Here is a 26,650-nt window from a genome sequence, read left to right as displayed (position 1 = left end):
AGAGGACTGAGGTTTCAAAATTACGCAAAGCAAACACTAAAACACCTCATAACTTATTTCACAGGACAGGGATTATTTATAATGTTTTGCTAGTATTCCCTTCCGAGCAAACTTGGTAGGACCCGCTCTCGTTACTGACTACAATACCCAGAATGCAGCGAGAGCTTCCGGCCTTGGCTTCCGCCATCATGGATTCGGGCGGAAGTAAGCTGTAACAACAATCTTCTAACTTGACCAACAGTGCATTAAAAACGTAACTGCCCACCTCAAACGATTTGTAACTGAATTTACTTTATGTCTGAGTATATTTTTCCTGACTATTCCAGAGTAAGATAATGGATATTTCTTCCCGAAGTAAAGATGTCCGCCCAGCGTAGTGGGTTTTGGGTAACTGAAAGTTGGCGTCAACACAAGCAACAAGGCTCACAGCCTGACTCAAGATGACGCGTCTGTTTGGGAGGCAGTCAGATCGGCTCCGGCTGCGAATAGCAGAGCGTTATTGGCTGTCCCCAGCGGGACCCAGGGAGAAAGGGCTAAGAACTATTGGCTGCTAGCGTGGACCAATCGGAAGAGCCGTGATTTGGCGGGAGTTTTTACCACCTCAGGGCTCTCGGTGTCTCAGCGCCAGCTCTAGGTGTTCTGCTGCTGTGGCTATGTTCGTGACCGATTTCCGCAAGGAGTTCTACGAGCTGGTCCACAACCAGGTGACTGCCACTCCACGATCCTGGTTCAAACCCTATCTGAAGGGAGGGATGAGGGCGAGTGTCCGTGAATGGGCCAGAAGGACAGGGTGTTGCCACAGAATCTGGGTTCCTATGCTCAACCCATCTGTCCCCATTTCTTTCAACAGAGGGTCCTTCTCTTTGTGGCCTCGGATGTGGATGCCTTGTGTGCTTGCAAGATCCTTCAGGTGAGTTTTGAATACCTTAGGAAGATGGGGCAGGGGCGAGAGGTGACAACGTTAGTTGGCCGCAGCAAGAGGTGGGGTACAGAAAGCGAGGGGACCAAAGGAATCAGGCGGGAGGTGAGGAGCCCAGAGTTCCCTCTTTGAACTGGGTCTAGGGAAGTATAGTGTAAACGGTGAGACAGGTGAGCAGTGCTTTTTACGATAACGCAAGTGAAAATGGTTTCGGTGCTGAAATCTTTGAACCTGTAAATGACCGCTCAAAGATGAAATCTGAGAGAGGGGCTGTGATAGCTGGGAGTATCATAGTAAGTGCTGGAAATACAGGAGTCCTTAAAAACATCACTAGTTTGGGCTTTGACTGTAGTGTGATGTTTGCTTGCTTGTTTTTGTTTTGTTTTTCGTTTTTTTATTTTTTATTTAATCTTTATTTTTATTAATTACAGTTTATTCACTTTGTATCCCCCCTCATACCTCTCTCCCTCCTCTCCTCCCAATCCCACCTTCCCTATTCTTCTTCCTTGTCCCTCTCCCAGTCAACTGAAAAGGGAGGTCCTCCTCCCCTTCCCCCTGACCCTAGTCTATCAGGTCTCCTCAGGTGTGGCTGCATTGTCTTCTTCTGTGGCCTGGTAAGGCTGCTCCTCCCTCAGGGGGAGGTGATCAAAGAGCAGGCCAATCAGTTCATGTCAGACAGTCCGTTTTTGTTTTTGTTTTATGTAGTGTAGTTTTTTACAATGAACAGGGCTCAGGAATTTTTCAGAAACCCAGTGATTAAGATTAGTTTTTTCTTTCGTGTTTTTACTTTGGCAAAATTGGACAGATATGGCAGAACTGTACATCAAGCATTCACTTCCTTGTCACCTAGCTTCTCTTACTGATGTTTTTAACAAAGAGCATATCACATACATGTTTGTCCCTCAACTTAGCTGATTTGTTTGCTTGCTTCTGGTGATTCTAGGTAAGTTATCTGAAGTAAAGGCTTTCTGACCATGTGCTCTCTCCCCAGGCTCTGTTTCAGTGTGATCACGTACAATATACACTGGTTCCAGTTTCTGGGTGGCAAGAACTTGAAACTGCATTTCTTGAACATAAAGAACAGGTATGAGCTAATGAATTTTAGAATAATTGGGCTATTCTACTCAGCTGTTCGCTCTTCTTTGTTTTCGTGTTTTTTGAGACAGGGTTTCTCTGTGTAGCTTTGGCTGTCCTGGAACTCACTTTGTAGAACAGGCTGACCTCAAATTTAGAGATCCACCTACCTCTGCCTCCAGAGCACTGTGATTAAAGGCGTGCACCACCACTGCCCAGCTTAGCTGCTCAGTTGCAATTTCTTAATACTTAGCACTCTTAGTAGTACTGTAGTAGGATAAGTGTGTTTTGAAGTAACAGCTTCATTACACTTCAAGTTATGATGGCAGAATCAACATTTGCCAAAGAATCACCAATTTGAGGCAAGTCTGAGGTCAGCCTGGGCTACATAACAAATTCCTGTCTGAAAAATAAAAAAGGTGTGGATGTGGAGGGCACTTACTCTGACCTCACGTCTTTTTTCCTAGGATACACCACTGCTTTGTGTTATCTCCCCAAGAAAATGCATTCCAGTTCCCAAACACATATTAAAACCAGGACTCCTTACCTTTATCTGGAGCCAGATGTGAAGTGGGATGTGGGAGAGCCCCATGGAGGGGTGGGTAGGACATATCAAAGGGTCTCTGCAGTCCCTGGCTACTTGGAAGAGATTTACTCATAACTTGAAATACTTAAAATCAGTTGAGTTTTTTTCCCCAGTGTTGTGAGATAAGATCTTATTTGATAGCCCAGGCCAACCTTGAACTCATGGGCAAATCTCTTTCCTTGGCCTTCAAAATATTGTATTACTTTGAGCCCACAGCCAGGCAACTGGGTGTTACTACAGAAAGATTTTGCCGTAGTGATAGTTTGATACCGGACTTAATATTTAGGAGGCCATAAAGTAGGCTGCCCAAGATTTAACTGCAAACCTAACCTACACAATGTTGTTAATGTTGCAAGGCTGAATAGGGCAGTATAGTTCAGCAATATTCAGAGAGAGTTTGGTATGTGTTTGAAGTCTTGCCCTTGTTATTCTGTAGCTATTTGAGTCTATGCAGAAGTCTTGAGTTTTCTGAGCCTCAGCATGCTCTTCAGGAAGCAAGAAGAGTCCCAGAGCCTGTTTTACAGTGTCATCGTGGGAAGGCAATAACTAAGGCAGCTGTGGGCTATTTTCAAGCCACTTTACCATTGCTCCTGGGCTTTGCCATAATGTGCTCAGCAGAGGAGCACAGAGACTGACAGCGCTGAGGGAGGAGGCGCCTCCTTGGTGCCGTTCCTTCACACTGTCTCCTTCTATTTTCAGTTCCACTATTTTGTCCTCATAAACTGTGGAGCCAATGTGGACCTGTTGGATATCCTTCAACCTGATGAAGACAGTGTATTTTTTGTGTGTGATACCCACAGGCCAGTCAATGTTGTGAATGTGTACAATGACACTCAGGTATGTAGCCCTTTTGGGGTCTCCCCTTATGTGTGTTCTCACTTTAATAGTCTCTGTGTTTTTATGCTGCGACACCACTGCACAGAACTTCTTTGCAAAGTATGCTTCCCACATCCCCAGTTAGGGGGCATCTTCAGTACAAGAACCTTATTTTGCCCAGTTCGTGGGCATGTACACGGTGCATTTGTGGAATTTGCATCATCTGGAAGGTGGAGAACACTTTAGCCTGAGGTGGCTCTACTATATATACTTATTCTGAACCGCTAAGCATTAAATACACAGCCTAGCACAAACCAGCTGTCTAAGCATTCTATGACTTCATCTCCTGACACAAGGCTTCAGACTCTTAAGATCCTTGTAGATGGACTCTCTTCAAGAGAAATCAGTCTGAAATTGCTATGAGGGACAATTGTATTGGCTCAGGGGTCCACATGTGTCTTGATCTGTATTGTATCTCTATAAAAGAATATCTTAAACTGGGTATCTTAATACATAAAAGTTGGGTTTAGCTACTGTCCTGTGTATTCAAGAGCATGGTGCAAACATGTGCTCTGCTCTGGTGAATGGTTTCCCACCAGAGGGGTGTATAGGAGAGTGAGAAAAGTTCTATCCTGAGACAAGAAACAACAGAGCAAGCTGAGGAAGTTTTATAATCACACCACACATGGAAACTAATCCTCAAGAGGTCTGACACACTTCTGAGAGATGCTGGTATTCCATCAGTAAGGGAAGAGCCCCAACTGACCTAACACTTTCCAGACCCCACTTCTTAATGGCTCTAACGTCTCAACATCCTACACAAGCAGCAAGCTTCAGACTTGGTGGACCCTTTGGAGGGGACAAACCATATTTATATATCCAACCATAGCAATATTTTCATATCCTCTATCCAAAGCCAACTGTTGGGGCTTTTTTTTTTTAATGTGTAGCATAAGAAAGTGTTGTTTAGACTTAAAGTAGACTAAATGCGTTTAAAAACTTAGCATCATAATTTCTACATGCCATGTGGGATAACTCTGGTGCCTTCCTGAGTGGTCCTGAGAAGCCTGGAGGCCAGCTTAAACGGGTGCTATTTGTGTGTACAGAAAACTTAGGAACTAGCTGAGTAAGAAAAAGTGAGATTCTACAGAAGCATCATGATGAATGGTTTTCTGGCACAGAGAGAAGAAAATCTTGATTGTTTTCGTTCTGTTTGTTTTATAACAGATCAAATTGCTTATTAAACAAGAGGATGACCTTGAAGTTCCTGCCTACGATGACATCTTTAGGGATGAAGCAGAGGATGAGGATCTTTCAGGAAGTGACAGTGAAGGGTCGGAGCCTTCTGAGAAGCGTACACGGTTAGAAGAGGTACATCTGAGATGGTTGGGTGTTCTGGAGGAAGCACAGTTAGGAGAAGTCTGTGTGAGCCAGCTGCGGCATTCTCAGTCTGGGCGCCGCTGGACGTACCAGGCAGTGGGAAGTGAAGGAGTTAGTAGGTGTGAGTACAGACTGGCTTCTATCCTCTCTCCTTGTGGCCTCGGACAGATTTCTGGAGTTATTTGAACTGTATCTTACCTGTACAAGAGGATCCTGGCAGAGCAAATAAAATTTAGGTCTGCTTAGCTCTCGGTAGGAATAAGCAGCAAGCATTCGAAAAAGAAAAGGCCCTGTGGTGCTGGTGCACACCTAATCCCAGCGCTCGGGGGGCAGAGGCAGGCGGATCTCTGAGTTTGAGGCCAGCCTGGTCTACAGATGGAGTACCAGGACAGGCAGGGCTACGCAGAGAAGCCCCGGGGTGTTCGGGGGTGGGAGCTGTAAGGAACGCCTTGGTGAAACCCTAAACATCCACTTTCCTCACAGCATTGCTCATTTTAGTTACCAGAGAGATGCCATGTGTATCTGATCCCTTAGCCAGGCCTATGTAAACACCAGAGAGAAGGCATTTTTTGTATTCTGAGACTGAAGTGATCTGCCCAGCATGGGCTAGCTGATGGACAGCAGGTAGCTGATGGCTGCTTCTCTAGCTTGGACAGCGACGGTTTGTTCTTATTGTTGCTATTTTTTCATTTGCCTTAATGCTCAGAAGTTTGAGTTTATTCTGTGTGAGCTTTAGCTTTTTTTAGTGGGGATTTTTGTTCTTTGATTTGTTTGTTCTGTTGGAGACAGGGTCTGACCGTATAACCCTGGCCAGTGTGACAGGGCAGCTTTTGTTGGGGGCTTTGTTCTCCTCCTGTTGGTGCTGTGGTTGCAGCTTCCTGGCCTTCAAGTCGGGATGAACCTTACAAAAAGTAAACCAGGCTCTATGCAGGCCTCTTCCTGTTGTGCCTCTGTTCCCTCCTCTTGGAATATTACTTTGTTTCTATAATGTCTAAGAATTTTAGATATGGGTAGAGACACTGGGGCTATCTAAGCACCATCTTCCTGAAAGAAGTCTTGTGATCATAGATTGCTAAAATCACCACGGTACCCCATGCCTTTGTACCTAAGAAATTAGAATCATTGCTGGCACACTGGAGAGGAAGACACACAATTCTTGTTACCCTGATGGCAGAGGTGGACTTCATGGTGTTTTGGATGCTGGATAGGGAGAGTGGCCAGATGTTGAGTGTAGTATGAGTGCATGCCAGGAAAGCCTATGCTCTTCTGTATTTGGATGGTGTCTGCCAAGTTCTGGAGGCCAAGTGACCTAGTCTTCCCCTGCCTCAGCTCTGCAGAATCCCAGGTACAGGCTATACTTGGAGCATAGACAAAACCCACATTTTCCCTCGGGTCTCTGTATGGGGCTTCTTCCATACCAGTGCCTCATCAGGCTTAATCTCTTTGTCTTTGATTCTTTCCTATTGCTGTGACAAAGCACCATGACCAAGGCAACTTATATAAGAAAACATTTAGTTTAGAGCTTGAGTTGTAGAGTTTGAATCCATCAGCATGGCAGGGAGCAGACAGATACGGTACTGGAGCAGCAGCTAAGAGCTCACATCCTTAACTGTAAGTAGGAGATAAGGGCACACCGGGAAAGGAGTGAGCTTTGGAAACCTCAGAGCCCACCCCCAGTGACACACATCTTCCTACAAGGTCACACCTCCTAATTCTTCCCAAACAGTTCTACCAACTGAGAACTAGGCATTTAAACATGAGCCTCTAGGGACCATTCTCGTTCAAATCACCACATTTTCCTTTTGTTTGTTTGTCACTATTTCAGGAGATAGTGGAGCGAAACAAAAAGAGGAGGCAGCGCAGAGAATGGGAGGCCCGGAGGTGAGTCCCTTCCCATGAAGCAGCTCTGCAGTGCAAGAGCCCAGACTCTGTCCATGAGCCTCGATGCCTTTAGTGCTTGCTGAATGCCACATTCCCTTAGTTAAGAATCATGGGGTCAGCCACTTTGGAGTGAATATGTGGCCATTGCCTTGAAAATGGCCTTCAATCACCCTGTGTATTGTCCTCGGCATCCTAGAATTACAGGACAGGCCCAACAGTCTCCCAAGTCCAGGCCCTTTAGGAATGATGCCTTTACCAGGTTTGTTTGTTTTTTTTTCCTACCCCCAGATGTGGTTACTTTCATTTACAATCTCTTAGAAAATATAGAAAATTTAGAAAAATTTAGAAAAAACAGATACCTGCCAATTGTATAGAATGTTTCATGGAAAGATAAATGAACATCAACTAAGTTATCCATAATTTCTGTTACTGCATTTAAAAAACTGAAGTGCTTTGAAATGAAAACACTGAAATGGCTATTCTAGCTTGAAGTGAACATGTAGCTATATGTTTGAACTGGGCAAAGGGAGAATTTCTTCTAATGGCCTTAGCTGTCATCCTTTGTGGGCCAGCAGAAGGATGTGACCACCAACCATGAGAAAGAACACTTCCTCTCCTATAAAAGACACTGTCAGGCCACGTAAGGACAAACATAAGGACAGATAAATGAAACCATCTGAAAAATGACCACCAGTTCAGTGGGTCTGAGTTTTGATTTCTCTTTTGAATTATTCTCTGAGATATTCTGAATTTTTCTCTGAATTATACATATTTGTGCCTATTTTACATTATCAAACTACACATCTAACCTTTTATTGTTCTACTTAAAAATAGTTGGTACAAGGTCTCACGTATATGGCCTTAACTTAGGATGCTCCTGCAGCTTCCCAAGTGCTGAGAGTAAAGGTGTGTGCCGCTATTTTTGGCTCTAATCATTTTTTATACTTCTGAATTCATTTTTGGTTTTTGTTTATTTGCTTTTGAGATAACGGTCTCATGTAGTGCTGTCTCTCTTCAAACTTGCTATGTAGCCAGGATGACCTTTAGCTTTTGATCCTCCTGCTTCTACCTCTCTTTTGGTGGGATTGCAGGAGATTATAGCTGTGTGCTGCCACACCCAATTTAAGTGTTCCTGAGTAGCAATCAGAGCCGTCTTTTAAGAACTTCTGAGTGTTTAAAGCAGGGTATGGTGGCATACCATTTAAGCGAGGCCCTGGGAGGGCAGAGGTAGGTGGTTTTCTGCTAAGTTCCAGGCCAGCCAGGGGCACCTAGTCATACCCTAACTCAAAAAACAGAACATGGGCTGGAGAGATGGTGCAGGGGTTAAGAGAACTTGTTGCTCTTTCGGAGGACCTAAGTTTAATTCTCAGCATCTACATGGTGGCTTACAAGCATCCATAACTCCTGGGTACTCAGGTACACATTCGTACTCATAAAATACCTGTTAAAAACAAACAGCAACAAAAAAAACAGAAACAGCTTAGTATTTAATTGTTTATTTCTTTTGTTTCAGTCTTTGTTTTTTTTTATTAACATATTATTGTACTTATTAATGGGGTCTATTATGATACTTCCAAATGTGAATATAACCGTCTGGGTTCAATCCATAACACTGAAAAAAAAGAAAAAGATCTTTACTCTTTATTTTCTTTTGAAAGAATGTGTGTGTGTGTGGGGGGGGGGGGTACATGTGTATAGAAGCCAGAGGGCAACCTTGAGTGTTTTTTTTTATTGCTCTCCACTTTATTTTTTAGAGGCAGGATCTCTCACTGAGTTTGGAGCTCATCAATAAGACTGGATTGTCTGAACTATGAGCTCTAGGAATCACCTGCCCCTGCCTCCCCCTCATAATCCCAGTACACACAATGCTTAACCTTCTATGTGAGCATTGGGGACCAAAACTCAGTTCCTCATGCTTGCATAGTATTTTTTTATTATTATTATTCATTTATTTAGCGACATTGGCTTACTATGTAACACAGGGTCTCCAACTGTTCGGTCATCCTGTCTCAGCCTCCTGAGTACTGGGATTGTGGGTATGCACCACAATATCGGGCCTTTTTTTGCTGTTTTTAAACTACAGGTTATTTCTAGTGCTTTAACACTGCAAATAAATAGTTAATAACTTGGTGTACACGATAGTGTGTCTTCCTTGTTCTTTTGAATTGCTTTGAGATAATTTCTCGGAAATAAGATTCTGAGACCAGACTTGCCTAAAATATATGTATGTGTTATGCTAAGTGAAAACAAATGGTACCATAACTTAATTTAAAAATTTTTTTAAACTGAAATTTTAGCCTTTTTGAAAAGTCTTACCTTTCTGTCCTGCTTCCAGTCAAAGGCATCATTTTGTGTTGTTACAGGAGAGACATCCTCTTTGACTATGAGCAATATGAATATTATGGGACATCGGTAAGTATAAATAGATTGACACACTGTAAAGTTCTGACTCCAGGGATCAGTGTTCTAGAATGAAAGAGAGCAAAGGCTTTACTACAGTCACAAAAACCTGGCTTGCGTGAAAGTTTCATCTCCCCAAGTTGTGCCTTTGGGTGGGTGGTACAATGTTTCTGTGTGGTCCACTCTTACTCCTTTGGAAGCTAAGAAGGGATGCTTCCCAGTGTAGTCTGGTTTGGCTTATGGTTTGTTTGTTTGTTTGTTTGTTTTTGTTGTTGTTTTAAAGATTTATTTATTATATATACACTGGTATGCCTACATGTCAGAAGAGGGCATCAGATCCCAAATATAGATGGTCATGAGCCACCATGTGGTTGCTGGGAATCAAACTCAGGACCTCTAGTAGAGTAACCAGTGCTCTTAACCTCTGAGACATCTCTCCAGCCCTTGTTTTGTTTGTTTGTTTGTTTGTTTGTTTTCCTTTTTTTACTTTATGGTAGTATGAAAGTGATACTTGCTGGGTAGAAATCAAAAATTTTGAGACAAGGACTTCTTATACAACCCTGGCTAGCCCTGAACTCCTGCCTTCAAGAGATTCCCCCTCTACCCTCTCCTGAGAGCTGGGAGTGTTGTTATGCACCACTGCACCTACCAAAGTTAATTTAAGATTGTAATGGGACTCTTTCTGCTTCCTGGCCACCTTGACATGGGCTGCTCTGCTTTGTCATGCACTCCCCACCGTGGGGACTCAGACTGCAGTCTAAAGTAAATCTTTACATTTTTGTAATCAACAACAGAAATTCTTGCTATTTTTTTCTTTTCCAGTTTTTGTAGTGCTGGGGAATCAAACCTAGGACTCAAACATACTAAGAAAGTGCTTACCATTGAGCCACCCCCAACACTTGATAACTGCTTTTAATGCTAGACTCAAGCAGACCTTTATTTCTTAAAGCCAGGCATGATAGCATACACCTTTATTCTCAGCACCTGGGAGATAGAGATGGAGGATCTCTTGAGCTTGAGGCCAGCGTGGTCTACAGAGTGAGTTCCTGGACAGCCAAAGCTACACAGAGAAACCCTGGCCCAGAGAGAGATAGAGTTGTTCTCTATGCTTCATGTTTTCAATTTTGAGCTTCTCTAGGGTATAGGGATCTAGTCAGCCAGGAGGTCCAGAGGACCCAGACATATCTCCACAAAGTACTGTGCAGCTGAGTGAGAATGTTGGGCAAGTTAGATGTATTGAATGCTGCTTATTTTGTCTTGTTTTTGCAGTGTTGAGTGTGCCCATCATAGGTCCAAGCCACCTGAACTCCTTTCAGAGGGAGTTGTTAGGGCAGTCCCTCAAGCCAAGTAGCTGCTAGCAGCTACTGTTTTTGTTCATCATCAAAAATACAGAGTAAGGGAGATAGGAAGATGGCTTAGCAGATAAGAGCAGCAAGTCTTACAGAGGACCCGGGTTTTATTCCCAGTACCTACAAAGCAGCTCACAGCCATCTGTGGATTCAGGTCCAAATTATCTGCCCCCTTTCTCTGGCCTGTGTACTAGGAACACATGGTACACAGACACATGCAGGAAAAACATATATAAAATAAAACAAATCTTTAAAAATACTGATTAAGCTGGGTATGATGGCTGCTTAGGATTACTAATACTGTGATGAAACACCATGACCAAAGAAGCTTGGGGAGGAAAGGGTTTGTTTCAGCTCCCACTTCCAGGTAACAATCCATCACTGAGGGAAGTCAGGGCAAGAACTTGAAACAGGGCAGGAGCTTCTAGGCTAGAGCTGATGCAGAGGGCACGGAGGAGTGCTGCTTACTGGCTTGCTCCTCAATGGTTTGCTCAGCCTGCTTTCTAATAGAACCCAGGACCACTAGCCCAGGGATGGCTCCACCACAAATGGACCCTGCCCCATTAATCACTAATTAAGAAAATGCTCTGCGGGGTTGCCTGCAGCCTGTTCTTATGGAGGCAGTCTCTCAGTTGAGGTTCCCTCCTCTCAGATGACTGCAGTTTGTGTCAGGCTCACAAATAACCAGCTAGGACAGTGGCACGCACCTTTAATCCCATCACTTGGGAGGCAGAGGGAGGTAGATCTCTAAGAGTTCAAAGTCTGACTGGTCTGCCTAGCAAGTTCCAGGCCATCCAGGGCTACCCAATGAGACTGTTTCTAAATAAATAAAGAAGTCTGTATTAGTCTCTGTGCAAGATTAAATCTGGAATTATAGTGACACATCTGGTTTTTGAAATAGTGTTTAGTGTAGAAAGCCTGTTAGGCTCAGTTAGTGTTGACCAGAATTTAGGGCCTTCGGTAGCTATAGAAGATATATGGTTCCTAACATGTTCACTTAACATAGGAATTTTTTTGTTGTTTGTTTTATGATAGTGCAAAACTGATAGATGCTCAGGACAAATCAAATTTGTTTCCAGTAAAGACTCTGTATTCAGTCTTCAGATTTGGCCCTTAGACCTTGGACTCTTGATACTGGATTTCCCATGTCTTGTTTATAATTGAAGGTTTGCCATCTTTGGCTCTCTGCTCAGTGGGTAGGGAAGGAACTGATGCTGTCTCAGAAATGACACGTGACTTTTTCCAGATCACATGAAAATTTTCTCCCTGAAATAAACCAGCATCTCATGCTATATCTGCTGGTCAGACATCCATTCCCCTCACAGTCTCTCACCAAACTCAGACTGTCCACTCAGGTTGCTTACCCCTTCTGTCCTTGAGCAGCCCTGTTGGAAAGCCTTCACAGGAGTCCAGAAGCCCTTTCTACTTTAAGATGCAGGTAGCCTCGCTAGGGATGTATCTGAGGCTGCCTCCCTGTAGGAAGAGTGTGAATGCAGGGTGGACAGTCAGCCAACAGGGCCTTCTAACCTGTGTTCTCATTATAGCCCTGAACATTACCTGTGAGATGTACAGAGGTGCCTGCATAGTGCTATGCCTGGGTTTTCCACTGGGTGGCACCTTGTTTCCATTCATCTGCTGCATGATAAACACATACTCAAATGACTTTAGATAGATAGCAGAGATTAATGTTCAGGTCAGTGGAATTACTCTCATCTTCCCCTCACTCTGATGGGGACTTTTTCCTTATGTGCTGGAAAGTACCCTGAGTGCCCTGATCTGTGGGCCTTGTCTGGATTCCTTGTCTTAGAGCTGTCCTTACTCTATCGCTCCTTCTGTGAACTCAGTTGCTTTGGGCTTCATGCTTTTCTACTTCCTTACAGTCAGCCATGGTGATGTTTGACCTGGCATGGATGATGTCCAAGGACCTGAATGACATGCTGTGGTATGTAGCACACACATACATACCTGCACATCCATGTTGGGAGTCCTGCTATCAGCTAAGGTCAATGTCACGTGGACAGTCCATTGTTTGCACCAGGAATATTATGTGAAGCCCCTCTCCAAGATAATTTGTAGGCCTTGTGTTTCTAGGATTAAGTGTGAAGCTAGGGGCCTCATGCAACCTTCCTGAGGACAGTGGGCTCCAGTGCAGCTTCTGTCTCTCTGCCCTTAATGCTTAGCCTTAAACCCTGTAAGTACAATAATTGGAGGTTTGAGTGAAATAGCCCTTACTATTCTTGCAGCCTTGACACTGGTGCAACCTAATGCAGAATTGTCCTTTTCTGCAACTTCTCTGTTCATGGGGCAACTATGCCTTGAACACACAGATCAGTGAGCCTCCAGTCACTGTCAATTTGGTTGATCTAGAAACTAAATCTGGTCTTTATAAATGAGACACATATAAGCCTGGCCTGGCTCCACCTCCTTGGCCCCTTGTTCGTGGTTCTTGTTTTCTCTGCAACCTAACATTTTACCAAGGCCCTTTAGCCCTGAGCACCACAGTGATAGTCATATTGCTCTGCAGAGAATCAGGACAGGCTAGGACTTTGTAGGATCACCTCTGAGCCCAAGGGTGCTCTGCCAGTCTGCAAGAATGCTGATCTGGTGGCCTCTGCCAGTGCTCAGCTCTCATTCTTAAACTCCTTGTCATTACTTGGCCCACCAGCTGCCCCTAGCCAGGTTGTTTAGTGCTGAGTACTGAGTTGCTTTGGTATTCAAGCTAAATTGGTTTCTTACTAGAGCCAGTAGCAGACAGCCTAGACAGGAGCTAGGGACAGCTGGTCCTGGATATCTGCAGTGTGCCTTTCATAAGAAATTTTTTTTCCTGAATAGGTTGCCTTACGCTTTCTTGTCTGACTTGTAATGGGTCCTTTAGGTCACTTGTTTACATTGGTGGCTTCTTTCTGACCCAGGTATAGTTGATGTCTGCCCAAGCTTTACCCTAGAGCTAGAAGCCTGACCTTGTGTTTCTTCCAGTCTCTCAGGGAAAACCTTGCCCAAGATGTCCCCTGTTTAAGTTGGAAGGCACAATTTCAAAATGTCAACATTTCAAGATCACAGTAGAAAAGAAGCCCAAGATAATATTTACAAATCCTGGGGTGGGGCACAGTGGGTTGGGAGGCCATACTAGCAGGACACTTTGTTATGGGAATGTTGAGCCTAGGCTGTCCATCATGTCAGCTGGCACATAGCCTACCAAGCCCAGGCAGCTTGTAGCTGACTCCATCATCTTCTGTTTTCCTTCCAGGTGGGCCATTGTTGGACTGACAGACCAATGGGTGCATGACAAGATCACTCAGTAAGGACAATGCTCTCAATTTGGGGGTCAGCTCTGTGCTATGTACATGTGGCAGCCCTGAGCTTGCAGCAAGGAGATGTGGGGCAGTGTCATTGAAAAGTCTTATAGAGAAGGGTGGCTCTTCTTGCCTGGGCCCTTGGGCTCAGAACCAGGTCTCTGTCTTTGCTTATAACCTAACTTGGCCTCTCTATCAGCCTGAGAAGTCTTCTGGGTGGAGCCAATATTGGGAGAAAGGGCCTGGTTTGACTTCATTCTGTGGCCTAGAGGCAGGTATTAAGATGTAGCCCATGTACATGGAGGTTGGGACATGGATGCATGTAGGAAAGTAAGAAAGGAAAAATTGAACGCCTAGGTGTTCTTCAGGGAGGATGAGTTTGAGCAGAAGAGCTAAGGAGGGTTGGCGTAACACAGAGGAATCCTCTGTGAGTGTGACATCCTCCCCTTCTGTTGGACACTTATGAACTGGGGAGGAGGCAAGACTTTGAACAGGCAAAGTAGTATCTCATTGCCTCCCTTAGGAGGCAGTTCAGCCTCCTGGTTATCAAGTGGGACATGTAAGAGAATGAACAGACCCCGGCTTAAGGTTCAAGACCCACACAAGTGTTTCTAAGCATTGCCTTCCACTTTTCACTCATTCCTTGTACTTTAGGCCTTCTAGGTCACCCAGGAAGTTTAAAGACTCAAGCTTTGGTTCTGTTGCCTAGGTTGCCACATTGAGCTGGTCTCCAGCTTTGCTAGACCTCAGCCCTGTCTCTGTTGAGGATAGCATGAGGTGTTAGAAAGATGGTTCAGGAGTAAGAGTACCTACTATTCTTATGAAGGACTTGAGTTCAGCGCTCAGCACAGCACCTATGCTAAGAGGCTTACAACCTCCTATAACTCCAGCTCCAGGGGTTCTGACACCTTCTGACCTCCACAGATACCCCCACACAGATACAAATAATTAAAATTAAATAATTTTTTGTTTAAAAAAGGATGACATAGGGCAAGCCTTGGGTTGTATGGAATCTAGAAATGGCAGTAGCTTTAGGAACTTGCTTAGCCCTTGGCCTCAGATGAGACCCTTTGTCACCATCCCAGCTGATGGCCCACTGGGACTGAAGTAGGGCCTGTCTAGCCCACTTACCCCACTTGCTGGACATATGTGTGCTTTTGTCTGTACTTTCTGTGTGGGCTATTGCTACAGGGTCTAACTGATTGTGGGGCCTAGATACCTGGCCAGCCTCCTCCATGCTGCCCTAAAAAAGGGTCTCCATGCCTACAGATGGGACACAGCCTGGCCAGAGGCCACCCTGCCCAGCTCTCTCTGTCACTCTCTGGCTGCCTGGTTTATGCCTAAACAAGTTTTCTCAGTCCTCATTCAGGAACACTGCTTGATGGAGAGGCCCCTGAGTAGAGGAGGGAACTGCTTCAGCCTGCCATGCTTCTTCTTCCAGAATGAAGTACGTGACTGATGTTGGCATCCTACAGCGTCATGTGTCCCGGCATAACCACCGAAACGAGGCGGAGGAGAATATGCTCTCTGTAGACTGCACCCGGATCTCCTTTGAGTATGAGTATCTTTGCAGCTCAGTGCCTTGGGGTTTAGGCAGTACTCGCGGCCATTATAGCATGGTGCTCAGCAGGTGCTTTCTGCTCCATCACTGTGGCGATAGAGCCACCCATGACCTCCTGTGAACAGTGTGACTGTGGTGTATTTTCTGGCCACAGACCATGTCTGAGTCATGCAGGAGGCTGATGAGAGCAGAAGCAAAGTGACAGCAGTCCCTGGGCCCCAGGAGTTGGGAAGGAGGGACACTGATGGGGACAAGAAACAACAAGTGTCCAGAAGAACAGTGGCAAGGTGACAAGGAGACTGCAGAGGAGCAGCCTGTGGTGTGGACCATGTACTCGGAGCTACACGTGATGTAGAGCAAGTGCAAGAAGGGGTCCAAGAAGGACTTGAAGGATTGGGAGGGTTAGGCTCGGCTAGGCAGACCAGGCACAAAAGACCAAGATGGCAACCTGAGCTGCTTACTCTGCTCATGGTATATGGGTCTATGACCACAGACAGTAGCTGCCTGTCCAGCCCTGCCTCTCAGTCTGTCAAAGGGAGAAAGTGATTCAACTTCAGATGCCCCCTGCATGAGTCAGAGAGCTCTGAGGTCTACTGTCCCCAAGCAGCTCCCAACCAAGAGATGCAGGCAGGTCCCAACAAAAGAGGGTCTCACAAACAGGGCTGTCTATTAATTCTGGGGGGGTCCAAACCAACCCAAAGTCATAGACCACTGTCAGCTCTAGGCAGGTGGTGGGCAGTGGACACCATGTGTACTCCTTGACCTTGGCCCCAGCCTCTGCCTGGCACTGTACCAGCACTGGTCTCTCCATGAAAGCCTGTACAATACCAGCTACACTGCAGCCAGGTTCAAGCTCTGGTCTGTGCACGGGCAGAAGCGACTCCAGGAGTTCCTTGCAGACATGGGGTGAGTAAGTGCCTTGCCTCTAGCCTTCTACCTTGTCCTCACTCTTGTGACTTATTGTGTGTAAAGTTTCTTCTCCATGCCGAGCATATGGTCTGAATGCACCCCTAAAGACGGTGGGCATGCTCAGGGCCCCATGGCGAGCGTCCTCCCTGCTATCAGTGTTTTGTGGTCCCGTTGACACAGCTTGCTCCCTGCAGGCTTCCCTTGAAGCAAGTGAAACAGAAGTTTCAGTCCATGGACGTCTCGTTGAAGGAGAATTTGCGGGAAATGATTGAAGAATCTGCAAATAAATTTGGGTAAATGCTTTTCTGGATTACACTTTTTCCCCCTTTTCTTTTTTCCCTCTTTGGTCTTTCAAGACAGAGTTTCTCTGTGTAGCCCTAGCTGTCCTGGAACAGCGCTCTGTAGTCCAGGCTGGTCTCTGCTGGGCATTCAAGGTGTACACCGCTGTCCAGCGTGAATTCTGCTTCTTTGAGACAGGGCTTCTGCTTTAACCATCGGCCTACACTGATGGGGAAACAAGAGCTAGCCTCAAGGATGTACAGACTGCTATGACTGACTCAATCTGTGTCTGAAAGCTGACTCAGCAGTTAAGAGGACTTCCTGCTCTTCCAGAGGACCTGGGTTCAATTCCCAGCACCCACACAGTGGCTCACAACTCTCTGCAACTCCCATTCCTAGGGATTTGACAATCTCACTGAGACATACAATGTAGGTAAAACACCAATGCACATAAAATAAAAATAAATTAGTTAAAAAAGAGCACACTCCCCTTCCAGGAGACCCAAGTTCAGCTCCTAGCACGTATACATAGAAACACATTCACATAAGTTCATAAAAAATAATTTTAAAAAATAAAACACTTTCTTAAGTTGCTCATAATGTTTACGGTCTTTTTGTTTGAGCCAGGGTCCTGGGTATGCTAGAACTCCATATGTAGACCAGGTGGCCTCAAACTCAGAGAGCTGCCTCGGCCTTCTGAGAGCTGGCATTAAAGGTGTATGCCACCACATCTTTCATGCTTAGGATGGTCTGTTCATATATATCCAGTATGTATGGCGCAGGCATGCACTGTTCTAGCAGGTCTTCCGCACCACTGAGACCCTGTGCCTGGCTGCTCCTGCCTGGCAGGCTGACATGAGGACAGAACCTTGCCCATACTCTGCCTGGTGGCTATGTACTCCTCACCGCCAGGCCAGCCAGGAGCTGAGGTCAGGGCAGTCGGCTGCAGGGCCTGCGTGTCTGGGTGTTTGGGTCTACCTCAGACTCTGAGCATTGGTCACAGTGGGCATTCTTAGGGACCTGTGAGTAACTTAGGGTATCTGTTGGTCTGGTCTGGGCATAAGAGCTTGCTCCCAAGTTGAGAGTGACAAGTGCATTGCTTCCTCCCTTAACAGGATGAAGGACATGCGTGTGCAGACTTTCAGCATTCAGTTTGGATTCAAGCATAAATTCCTGGCCAGTGATGTGGTCTTTGCCACCATGTCTCTGATGGAGAGTCCTGAGAAGGATAGCTCGGGGACAGACCACTTTATCCAGGCTCTTGATAGCCTCTCCAGGTAATGGGTATGATCCGGGCAGCCATCCTGTGGCCTTAGCCTTACACAGCCCAGAGAGACTGATCACAACGATGTCCTGGGCACGAGAGTAACTATCCCACAGGAACTGCTGGGTTGGAGTCCCTTACCACTGAGCAAGCTGTTCCTAAGCTGCTGCCCCTGCTCCAGGGTTTGTCACTTCTTTTTGAATCTTTTTTTTTTTTATTCTTTCTAAGATAAGACCCCTTGTAGCCCAGGGCTGGCTTCACATTTAATACACAGCCCAGGCTGGCCTCACATTCATGCTTTTTTTCCCCGCAGCCTCCAAAGTGTGAGGATTGGAGTTATGTACCACTATTCCCAGCATCCTTGGCTCCTTTTCATTCCCTTTGCAGTTGTCTTCTTTTCTCATCTGTCTTCTCAATCTCTTAAGACATTGTTACTTGTTTTTCTTTCGATCCTATTTTTAATGTATCGTGAATTAGGACATTCCAAAGTTTGATGCTTTAGAGTTGTGACTCTTTGGTATGCTTGTATGTCACAGGTGATGTTACTCTGATCCTCATTTTGTTATTTGTTGGGTTTTTTGTTGTTGTCTGTTTTGTTTTGTTTTGTTTGTTTTGCCTTTTTCAAGACGGTTTCTCTGTAGCCTTGGCTGTCCTGGACTAACTTTTGTAGATGGGCCGGCCTCCACAGTGATCCATCTGCCTGCCTCTGCCTCCCAGAGTGCTAGAATTATAGGCACACACCACCTTGACTGGCTTATTTGTTGATTTTCTTATTTGTTTGTTTATTTGCTTGCTTGCTTGAATATTTTGAAGGTCTCACTGTGTAGTCCAGGTTGGCCTGGAACTAGCTATCTAGATCAAGTTGACCTGAAAGTCACAGGCATTCACTTTTTCCAGCCTCCCAAGTTTTGAGATTGAAAGCATGTACCACCATGTCCAGCTTCATGTTAGTCTGTTTAATACCAACTTCATGGGACTGGACCTCAGTACTCTACTCATACATATTATAAACTTAATTCCAAAGGTTTTTACAAAAAGGCTAGTTCCAGTTTCTTTTCTAACTCAACAGAACTGCTGTTTCTGTTGATTTTGTACAAGGACAAAAATTACAGGACCCTGCTTTCTGGATTTTCTCAGTTCTTTCTCTCTCTCTCCCTCTCTCTCTCTCTCTCTCTCTGCATCCCTGCATTCATCCCTCCCTCTCTGTCTCTGTCTCTCTTAAATATTTAGTTTTAATATTAAGATGGCTGGATGGTGGTGGCACACACCTTTAATCCCAGCACTTGGGAAGCAGAGGCAGGTGGATCTCTGAGGCCAGCCTGGTCAACAGTTCCAGGCCAGCCAGGGCTACACAGAAACCTTGTCTCACACACACACAAAAGGATACAGTTCTGTGCTGTCAAACATTTTCCCATTTAAGGTGTATGATGCAGCCATTAGTAGTGGTGCCTGCCTGTCATCCCAGTACTCAGGAAGCAGAGGCAGGAGGCTCAAAACTTGAAAAATAGCAAGTTTGGGGCAGTAAAGGGAAATCCTATCCTAAGAAAACAATACACATGTAACACACCCCCAATTAAAAGCATGTAAAACAGCCAGCACTGTCCAGTTTTTTAGTTTCTTCGTTGCCCCAGAAGAAGCTCTATACCCCTTAAGCACCCTTGGCCCTAAAAACCTACTTCTGCAGATTGTTCTCCTTAATGTTTGTAAGGACAACATGCAATGCATGGTTTCTTGCATCTGGCTTCTTTCGCTTAGTGTAGTGTTGTAATATCTATGCTGTATCTTACATAAGGACTTCTCCTTATTGTAAACCATATTCCATTGGATGAATATACCACATTTTTTATGCCATCTCATAAGCTGATAGACATGGGCTCTCCTACCTTCGGACTAGCTTCTATACTCATGCACAAGTTTTTGTGTCATCTTTTCACTTCTTTTGCTGGAGTGGAATTGTGGGGTTATATGTGTGTTCTTGGTTAAACCTTCTGAGGAACTGCCAGGCTGGTTTCTATGGTGACTCTTGCAGGTCCCACAAGCAGTAATTGAGGGCTGCAGTTTTTCCATGTCGTTACCAACATTTGTGATCTGTGTTTTGAAGTCTGAAGTGATAGCTTGGTTTTCAGTTTGTATGTCACTGGGGTTAATGATGTGGAATACCTTTTCCATGTGCTAACTGGCCATTGTTTATCTTGTTTTGAAGAGCTATCTATTCAAATCTCCCACTTACAAGTTAGGTACTCTGGTGGTGAGAATAGGAATGGACCCCATAGACGCATGTGTATGAATGCTTGGCTCACTGGGAGTGGCGCTATTAAAAGGTGCAGCCTTATCGGAGTGTGTGGCCTTGTTGGAGGAAGTGTGTCACTGCGGCAGGCTTTGAGGTCTCCTATGCTCAAACTACATCCCTTCTGCTGCCCCTTGTGCTGTCACCTCCATATTCCTAGAGCACAGTTCTCTCTGAGAAAGGGATAGTATGGAGTGGGCATCCTGCACCCCTCACTGTCACCCAATTTTCTGTCTTCCTAGAAGGATGTCCTGTTCTATATTTTTGGTTTGTATCTTCCAAGGATTTGTTTCATTACGAGGTAGCTTTTCTTGATTTTGTCCTCTAGAATTTAAGCAAGTGTTTTATTTCTTTCCAAAGTGTTCATTTCTTTAAAAAAAAAAAAGTGTTCATTTCTGTCAACATTTTCCATTTTTCATATTATCCTGTTCTTATTGTAGGAATGTTATGGTCACCCAAATCTCTTAGAACATAATGGAGTCATTTTTTTTCTAACCATCTGATCTTTGTTGTTGTTGTTGTGTTTTCACTTTTCAAGATAAGGTTTCTCTGTGTAGTTTTGGCCTCAAACTTAAGAGGTATACCAGCCTCTGCCTCCTTTACTTTAATCTGCTAGGATTAAAGGTGTGTGCCACTGCCCAGCTCAGGGCCTTTTTTTTTTTTTTTTTGGCCTTATGTGTTTCTCAAATAATCTGATATGTTTTGTATTTAGGAAGGAAGCTATGGAATCTTGCCTGATCTTGCCTGAGCCCTGGATGTCTGGGTATAGCTTGCTGGGCATTGAGGCTTTGCTTGAAGGCCAGCCCTACTTTTCTAGAAGGCTCAGCTAAAACATTCAGAGAGGCATATTCTTTTGGGAGAGAGGAAGAAAAGTTTATCCTTGCCTAAGCCTACCCTGTCAGCACCCCCCAGTTATCTTCTGGAGTCCTCCTTATGGGAGTTCTAGATTCCTATATTGTTTTGTAGCCCAGGCTGGCCTTAAACTCATTTTCCTGAATGCTAGGATTACAAGTGTGTACACTATACCCATTAGTCTTCTGTCTTTTGATATTCTTAACTCCATCACTGTGTTGTACATTTGTTCCTTCCTTTCATGTGAAGAGGACCTCAAGAGAAAGAGAAGATAAATTCTTATACCTAAACCAGTTGTTTGGTTTGTTATTTTTTTTTTTTAATTTTAGATTTATTATTTATATACTATACTGACTGCATATTGCCTACATGCCAGAAGAGGGCACCAAATCCCATTATAGATGGGTATGAGCCATCATGTGGTTGCTGGGAATTGAACTCAGGACCTTTGGAAGAAGAGCCAGTGCTCTTAACTAACTCTGAGCCATCTTTCCAGCCATCCAAACCAGTTCTTGAGCCAGGAATCAAGCAATCTATTTATGACTGTGGCATTTTAGCAATAGTACTCAATAAGCATCACATAAGCCCGGTGTCTGCCCTGTTTCAGGAGTAACCTGGACAAGCTGTACCTTGGTCTGGAGCTCGCCAAGAAGCATCTCCAAGCCACCCAGCAAACCATCGCCAGCTGCCTCTGCACCAACCTCGTCACCTCCCAGGGCCCTTTTCTCTACTGCTCGCTCATGGAGGTTAGCTTCCCTACAACATGCGGTGCCAGGCCACACCTCCTCATGACCTCCTCCGACCATCTCTCTTCCCCTTCCAGGGCACTCCAGACGTCACACTGTTTTCCAAGCCGGCATCCCTGAGTCTGCTCAGCAGACATCTGCTCAAGTCCTTTGTGTATTCGGTGAGGAGTTGGATGGAGTTGGGATGAGGTGTCCTGGGTAGAGGGGGCAAGGTATATATATATATATATATATATATATATATATATATATATATATATATATATATATATATACAAGCAAGGTGTTAGATGACGGCCGAGGGTTAACTTACCCATGCTGTTCACCAGCTGTGGGACTGGGTATACTCTTTATTTGGGGCCATATTTTAACTCCCCTAACCTTTAGGAACCTTCCAGTTTTCTACAAGCTCTGATATTATCACTCACTATTTATGTCACTCAGATAAGTAGGGAGGGATCCCCAGAAAGCCATGGGGCTGGGGCTTGGGTACATCTGTGGCAGATTGGGAAAAAATGGAGTTAGTCATATGGACATGCTTCCCAACAAAAGTTTGGATAATGTCTTTGTATATTTGTAGCCTACTACCTTTCTTAGCACATAGTCTGAGTTCGTATCTAGACAGGCCCTAACCCAGAGGACTCCTAGGTAGGTATGCACTGATTCTGTCAGTCTTCCTCTGCTTCAGGATGAGGTTTATGAGGAGAATCAGGAAGTTGGGATTCATTCAGGCTGTGCGTCAACCAGTAACACAATGATGTTGATGCTCTGAAGGTAATTAAGTACTGTCTCCATGGGCTCTGCCTCCTCAGACTCAGCCAGTCTTTGATCACAACTATCTCAGGAAGATTAGGGATATAGCTCAATAGTGGAACCTTGTCTAAAATATGTGAGGCCCTGTCAGTATATCAGTGCTGGGGAGCACTGAAACAAAACGTGTGTTTATTGTGCACTGGCTTCATGCAGGTGAAGTGATGTGGAGGTATTGTATTGGGCAGTGTAAGTGCTCTAGAGATAATTACAGTGTAGGAGAGAGGATGCATAGATTATACAAATGGTACAGTGTTTTCATGAGAAATATGACATAGCTGGATTTGGGTATCCATTGGGGTTCTGGAACCAATCCCCTTCCACCTGCTAGGATTGGCTAAAATGTCAAGAGATGAACTAGACCAAAGAAGAGCTTTGCAGTCCTGTTGTCTTCTTTCAGATCTCAGCCTTGCACATCAGTTGTGAGAAAGAATTTATGACCTCTCCACCTCTGTTCCCTCATCTGTAGAAGACAGCCTCATCACAGGGTTCAATTATCAGACATTGACTAAACACCCACCAATTTGACCACTTACATCCTGTGCCACACCTCAGCCCTCTGTAAACCAGGATAGTTGGAGGGTCACCTTGATGGTAGCGTGAAAGCTATAGATTTGTCACTGAGGGAAGCCTCAGTGCCTCTGTCCTAACCGTAAAGGAAGGCCCCCTGAGGGGAGTGCATGAATGAGTTCCAAACAGGCATACACTGAGAGAGTAGACCAAGGCAGGAATGAGGGAGGTGCTCCCAGAGACCTGGAGGAGGTGAACACAGGAAAGCAAGGGCTGAGGCCTGCAAAGCCTAGCTAGGATGCTAAGAGGGTTGGGAGGCTGAGAGCCAAAATATCAAGTTGGAATCCTAGCTCATCCTCTGGTGACTGTATCCCTGGAGGCTTTATGGGTGGGCTGATGCTGTCAGAGTTTCTAGGTGCTGAGCAGTGTGCTCCACCCTGCAGTGCTGAGAATGACTGTGCTGTGACCGAGAGTGCTCCTGTCTCCATAGACAAAGAATCGACGCTGCAAGCTGCTGCCCCTGGTGATGGCTGCCCCCCTGAGCATGGAGCAGGGCACAGTGACTGTGGTGGGCATCCCCCCAGAGACTGACAGCTCAGATAGAAAGAAGTGAGCAGCTTCTACTTTCGCTGGGACAGCAGGCTGAAGGCCCTGGGATGTGTCAGCACATTGGCCCACCAACTCTTCCAGAGCCTGAGTGGCATTTGGCCTTGGGTGTCTATCATGGGCAGGGTTGGGAAGGGTCTGTTGTCTGTGGTCTGACTCCCAACATGTCTGTCCTGTGCCTATAGCTTTTTTGGCAGGGCATTTGAGAAGGCAGCAGAAAGCACCAGCTCTCGGACTCTACACAACCACTTTGATCTTTCAGGTGAGTGTCTGCCCCATGGGCACACTTCACCCTTCATACCTTCTAGGCCAACATTGGCCCTGGATCGGAGCAAGCTGGTGATGAAGTTACCCAGCCAGCAGCCCTCTTGTCCTTTCAAAACAGCCCTAGGGGAGATGTTTCAGCATCTGTAGAACTCTTGCCTGGAAGCTACAAGCCTGGATGCTGCCTTACTGCCCTGATCTGAAAACCATCTCCAGCCCTGAAGGGCAGGCTGTGGTGACTCTAGAGGCCAAGATTGGTCAGCCTAATCTCCATCCTATGGCAACCCAAGGCTGGCAACGTGCAGGGCCCTCCCTGAGGCTGCAGCACTCCACTCTGGGAGCCAGTCTGATGCTCACACACTTACTGTGTTGGGGGAGTCAGAATGGAAAGGCCCAGTCCAATGACTGTCACCACATAGAGTAGCACAAAACATGGTTTGTGTTTGCCCTCATCTTTTTTCTGGTTTAGTTGGCTGGTTTTATTTTCTTGGTTCTTGGGTTTTAGGTTGTTTGTTTTGTTTTGTGAGACAGCTCTGGCTGTCCTGGAACTCACTATGTAGATCTGCCTAACTTGTTTTATTTTTGAGATGGGATCTCACTGTGTAGACAAAGCTGGCTAGAACTCACAGAGATCCACTTGCCTCTGCCTGCCAAGTGTTGGGTTACACCACTACACCTGACCTCATCTTGTTGACATTTTTTTTTTAGCTTTATTTTACTTTATGTGTATGAATGTTTTGTGTGCAAGCATGTATATACATGTAAGATCCCCTAGAACTGGGATTACAGGTGGTTGTGAGCCACCATTTAAGTGCTGGGAATCAAGCTTGAATCCATACAAGAGCAACAAGTGCTTTTAACCGCTAGGCCATCTCTCCAGCACCTTGTTGACACATTTCACAGTGAAACAGACTTGACTTACCAATACCTTCCTGCTACTGGTTCACTAGGCTGCAGAGGCCTATAGCCTGGGGACTTACACAGGCTAGTTCCTCGCAGTGCCATGCCTGGGAGACCTTGCAGTACAAGGCTCAGGCCTCTCCACAGTGTAGTCAACAGATCCGCAGCCGGAGTACAGTGGGAAAGAGATGAAATCAAGCAGAATGTTCCAGGCCTGGCAGGACCCTGCAGTGTGGAATGCAATAGAGAGTTGTCGTCCCGAGGGAGGAGGAGAAAGGAGGAGGGAGAGGTCATGTATGCTGCCTTGTTTCTCACTCCTCCCTGCTCACAAGATGTTTTCCTTTCATTACTTCAGTAATTGAGCTGAAAGCCGAGGACCGGAGCAAGTTCCTGGATGCTCTTGTGTCACTGCTGTCCTGAGTGAGGGTAAGCAAGGGTGGGCTGCGTCCCTGGGCCTGGAGCCCACTCCTGCTTTGTCTCCCTCAACAGAGGCTTTTGCTTGTGTTTCAGATCAGAGCAGGGTCTTGATTTTTCCCAGGAATGCCTGTCCTAAGAATGCCAGCAAGGCCATAAAGGAGCACTTTTGAGAAAGCTTAATTTCATTAAGCACCTTTGACCCCTCAGAATGACCTCAGATTTCTCTCTGATGTTTACACCATGGGCTGAGCATCACGCGTGACATGCAGATTATCCAGTGCTAGCCCCAGAGGCTCATAGAGCCACAAGCCCCAGGCTGGAGCCCACAGAGGTGGCATTCTGGGCTTTCGTGCACTCAGTCTTTAGTAAGAAAGCGAGCTGTTGGCCACTGCACAGTTACAGAGCACAAGATGTTGGCTGTGCGTAGGCTTGCAGAGGTGTGCAGCTATCCTGAGAGGCCTACTGCTTGCCACTGACAGGCCAGTGTGGCCCAGAAAACCTCCCTAAGGATGCCATCACTATTCCCCCAAGGGATCCTTCTTTTTGAGGGGCCACATGGGAAGATGGAAGCAGTTTTCTCCTATGCCTGTGTGAGCATCTCAGCCTCTGTTTGGCCAGGCAGCCTTTCAAAGCCTCTGATAGGATGGATTCCTCAGGCTGGGGCTGCCCTACCCATGTTAATCTCTAAGCTATAGGGGACCAGAATGACCTAGAATATTAAGGAAGGTGTCTAGACTGGACCAGGAAATCCTCGGTCAGACTTGTAGGTAGACAGCGGTGGCCTTGGGCCAGTTAAGTAATTGGTCTAACTCCAGAAAGGAGCCAACAGCACCCCTTGCCCACAGGTTGCACATGTGTACTTGGCTTGTGGGGAGTAGCATGTGCCAGGGCTGACTAGAGGCAGACCTTTCTCCCGCACTGTCAGTAATGCTGCTGTGTCTGGCCACAGAAGCGGTGTGTAGCTGGGAAGGAAAGGGGAAGGGATCTGCTGCTACATGACGGGAAACAGAGGAAACAGGCAAGGGAAGGGACTGTTGTACATGTGCCATCAAGTTGCCCTGTCCAGATAAGTGGCCAGGCAAGGTCTTCCAGGTGAAAGGGGCCTGGCTGCTTTGATGGGAATAGACATTCAGCCTGTCAGGACTGTAGGAGAACAGTGGATACCTCAGCAGATCTGGGGTAGCTTTCCACTCTGCACTCACCTTACCCTCCTGTTGAAGCTGCTCAGAAGCAGCAGCCCAGTACACCATGGGGGGGAGAGGAGGGCTGCTTCAGTCCTTTGATACATCGGCAAGAAAGGATGAATTGTGGGAACATTTTTTGTTTTCTTTCAGAATTTGATTTCTCCAGAAGTGACCTCCTTTTCCTTATTTATATCACCTGGCTTCTGTTCAGTTGCAAGATACATTTGGAGTGTGAGACCATGTGGTTTTTAATAAAATAAAATGTTTAAGTTTCCACGCTCTTTGTGCCATGATCTTATGTTGCCACTTGGAAGTATTCTGAGCCTTCTTGGGATCCAGGAAGACCTTGTTCCTGTGTCCTGG

The 26,650-nt window shown here is 45.7% G+C and overlaps 1 protein-coding gene across 1 annotated transcript; it reads left to right on the top strand.

Annotated features, from left to right (window-relative positions):
• The first annotated feature begins 460 nt into the window (after window positions 1–460).
• Window positions 461–26,566, top strand: Cdc45 (cell division cycle 45). Its single transcript, XM_021645223.2, has 19 exons — window positions 461–704; window positions 851–910; window positions 1,911–2,003; window positions 3,279–3,416; window positions 4,623–4,766; window positions 6,601–6,656; window positions 9,020–9,068; window positions 12,286–12,347; window positions 13,653–13,703; window positions 15,140–15,259; window positions 16,034–16,165; window positions 16,363–16,461; window positions 17,563–17,724; window positions 21,458–21,596; window positions 21,674–21,757; window positions 23,407–23,525; window positions 23,708–23,784; window positions 25,042–25,112; window positions 26,438–26,566. Exons 1-18 carry the CDS (start codon window positions 654–656, stop codon window positions 25,104–25,106), a joined length of 1,701 nt encoding a protein of 566 aa, XP_021500898.1. The 5' UTR covers window positions 461–653; the 3' UTR covers window positions 25,107–25,112; window positions 26,438–26,566.
• Window positions 26,567–26,650: the final 84 nt, after the last annotated feature.

The sequence above is a fragment of the Meriones unguiculatus genome, chromosome 17 (genome assembly GCF_030254825.1).
Source record: "Meriones unguiculatus strain TT.TT164.6M chromosome 17, Bangor_MerUng_6.1, whole genome shotgun sequence".
NCBI lineage: Eukaryota > Metazoa > Chordata > Mammalia > Rodentia > Muridae > Meriones > Meriones unguiculatus.
The sequence above is the reverse complement of the archived record's forward strand: the minus strand, read 5'-3'. Positions and strand labels throughout refer to the sequence as shown.

Excerpts from the sequence above, each read along its gene's own strand:
- Cdc45 (XM_021645223.2), top strand. The coding sequence starts at position 654 with ATGTTCGTGACCGATTTCCGCAAGGAGTTCTACGAGCTGGTCCACAAC. Across the intron at positions 4,767-6,600 it reads AGCGTACACGGTTAGAAGAG|GAGATAGTGGAGCGAAACAA; the intron begins GTACATCTGAGA and ends TCACTATTTCAG. Across the intron at positions 15,260-16,033 it reads CGGATCTCCTTTGAGTATGA|CCTCTGCCTGGCACTGTACC; the intron begins GTATCTTTGCAG and ends CCTTGGCCCCAG.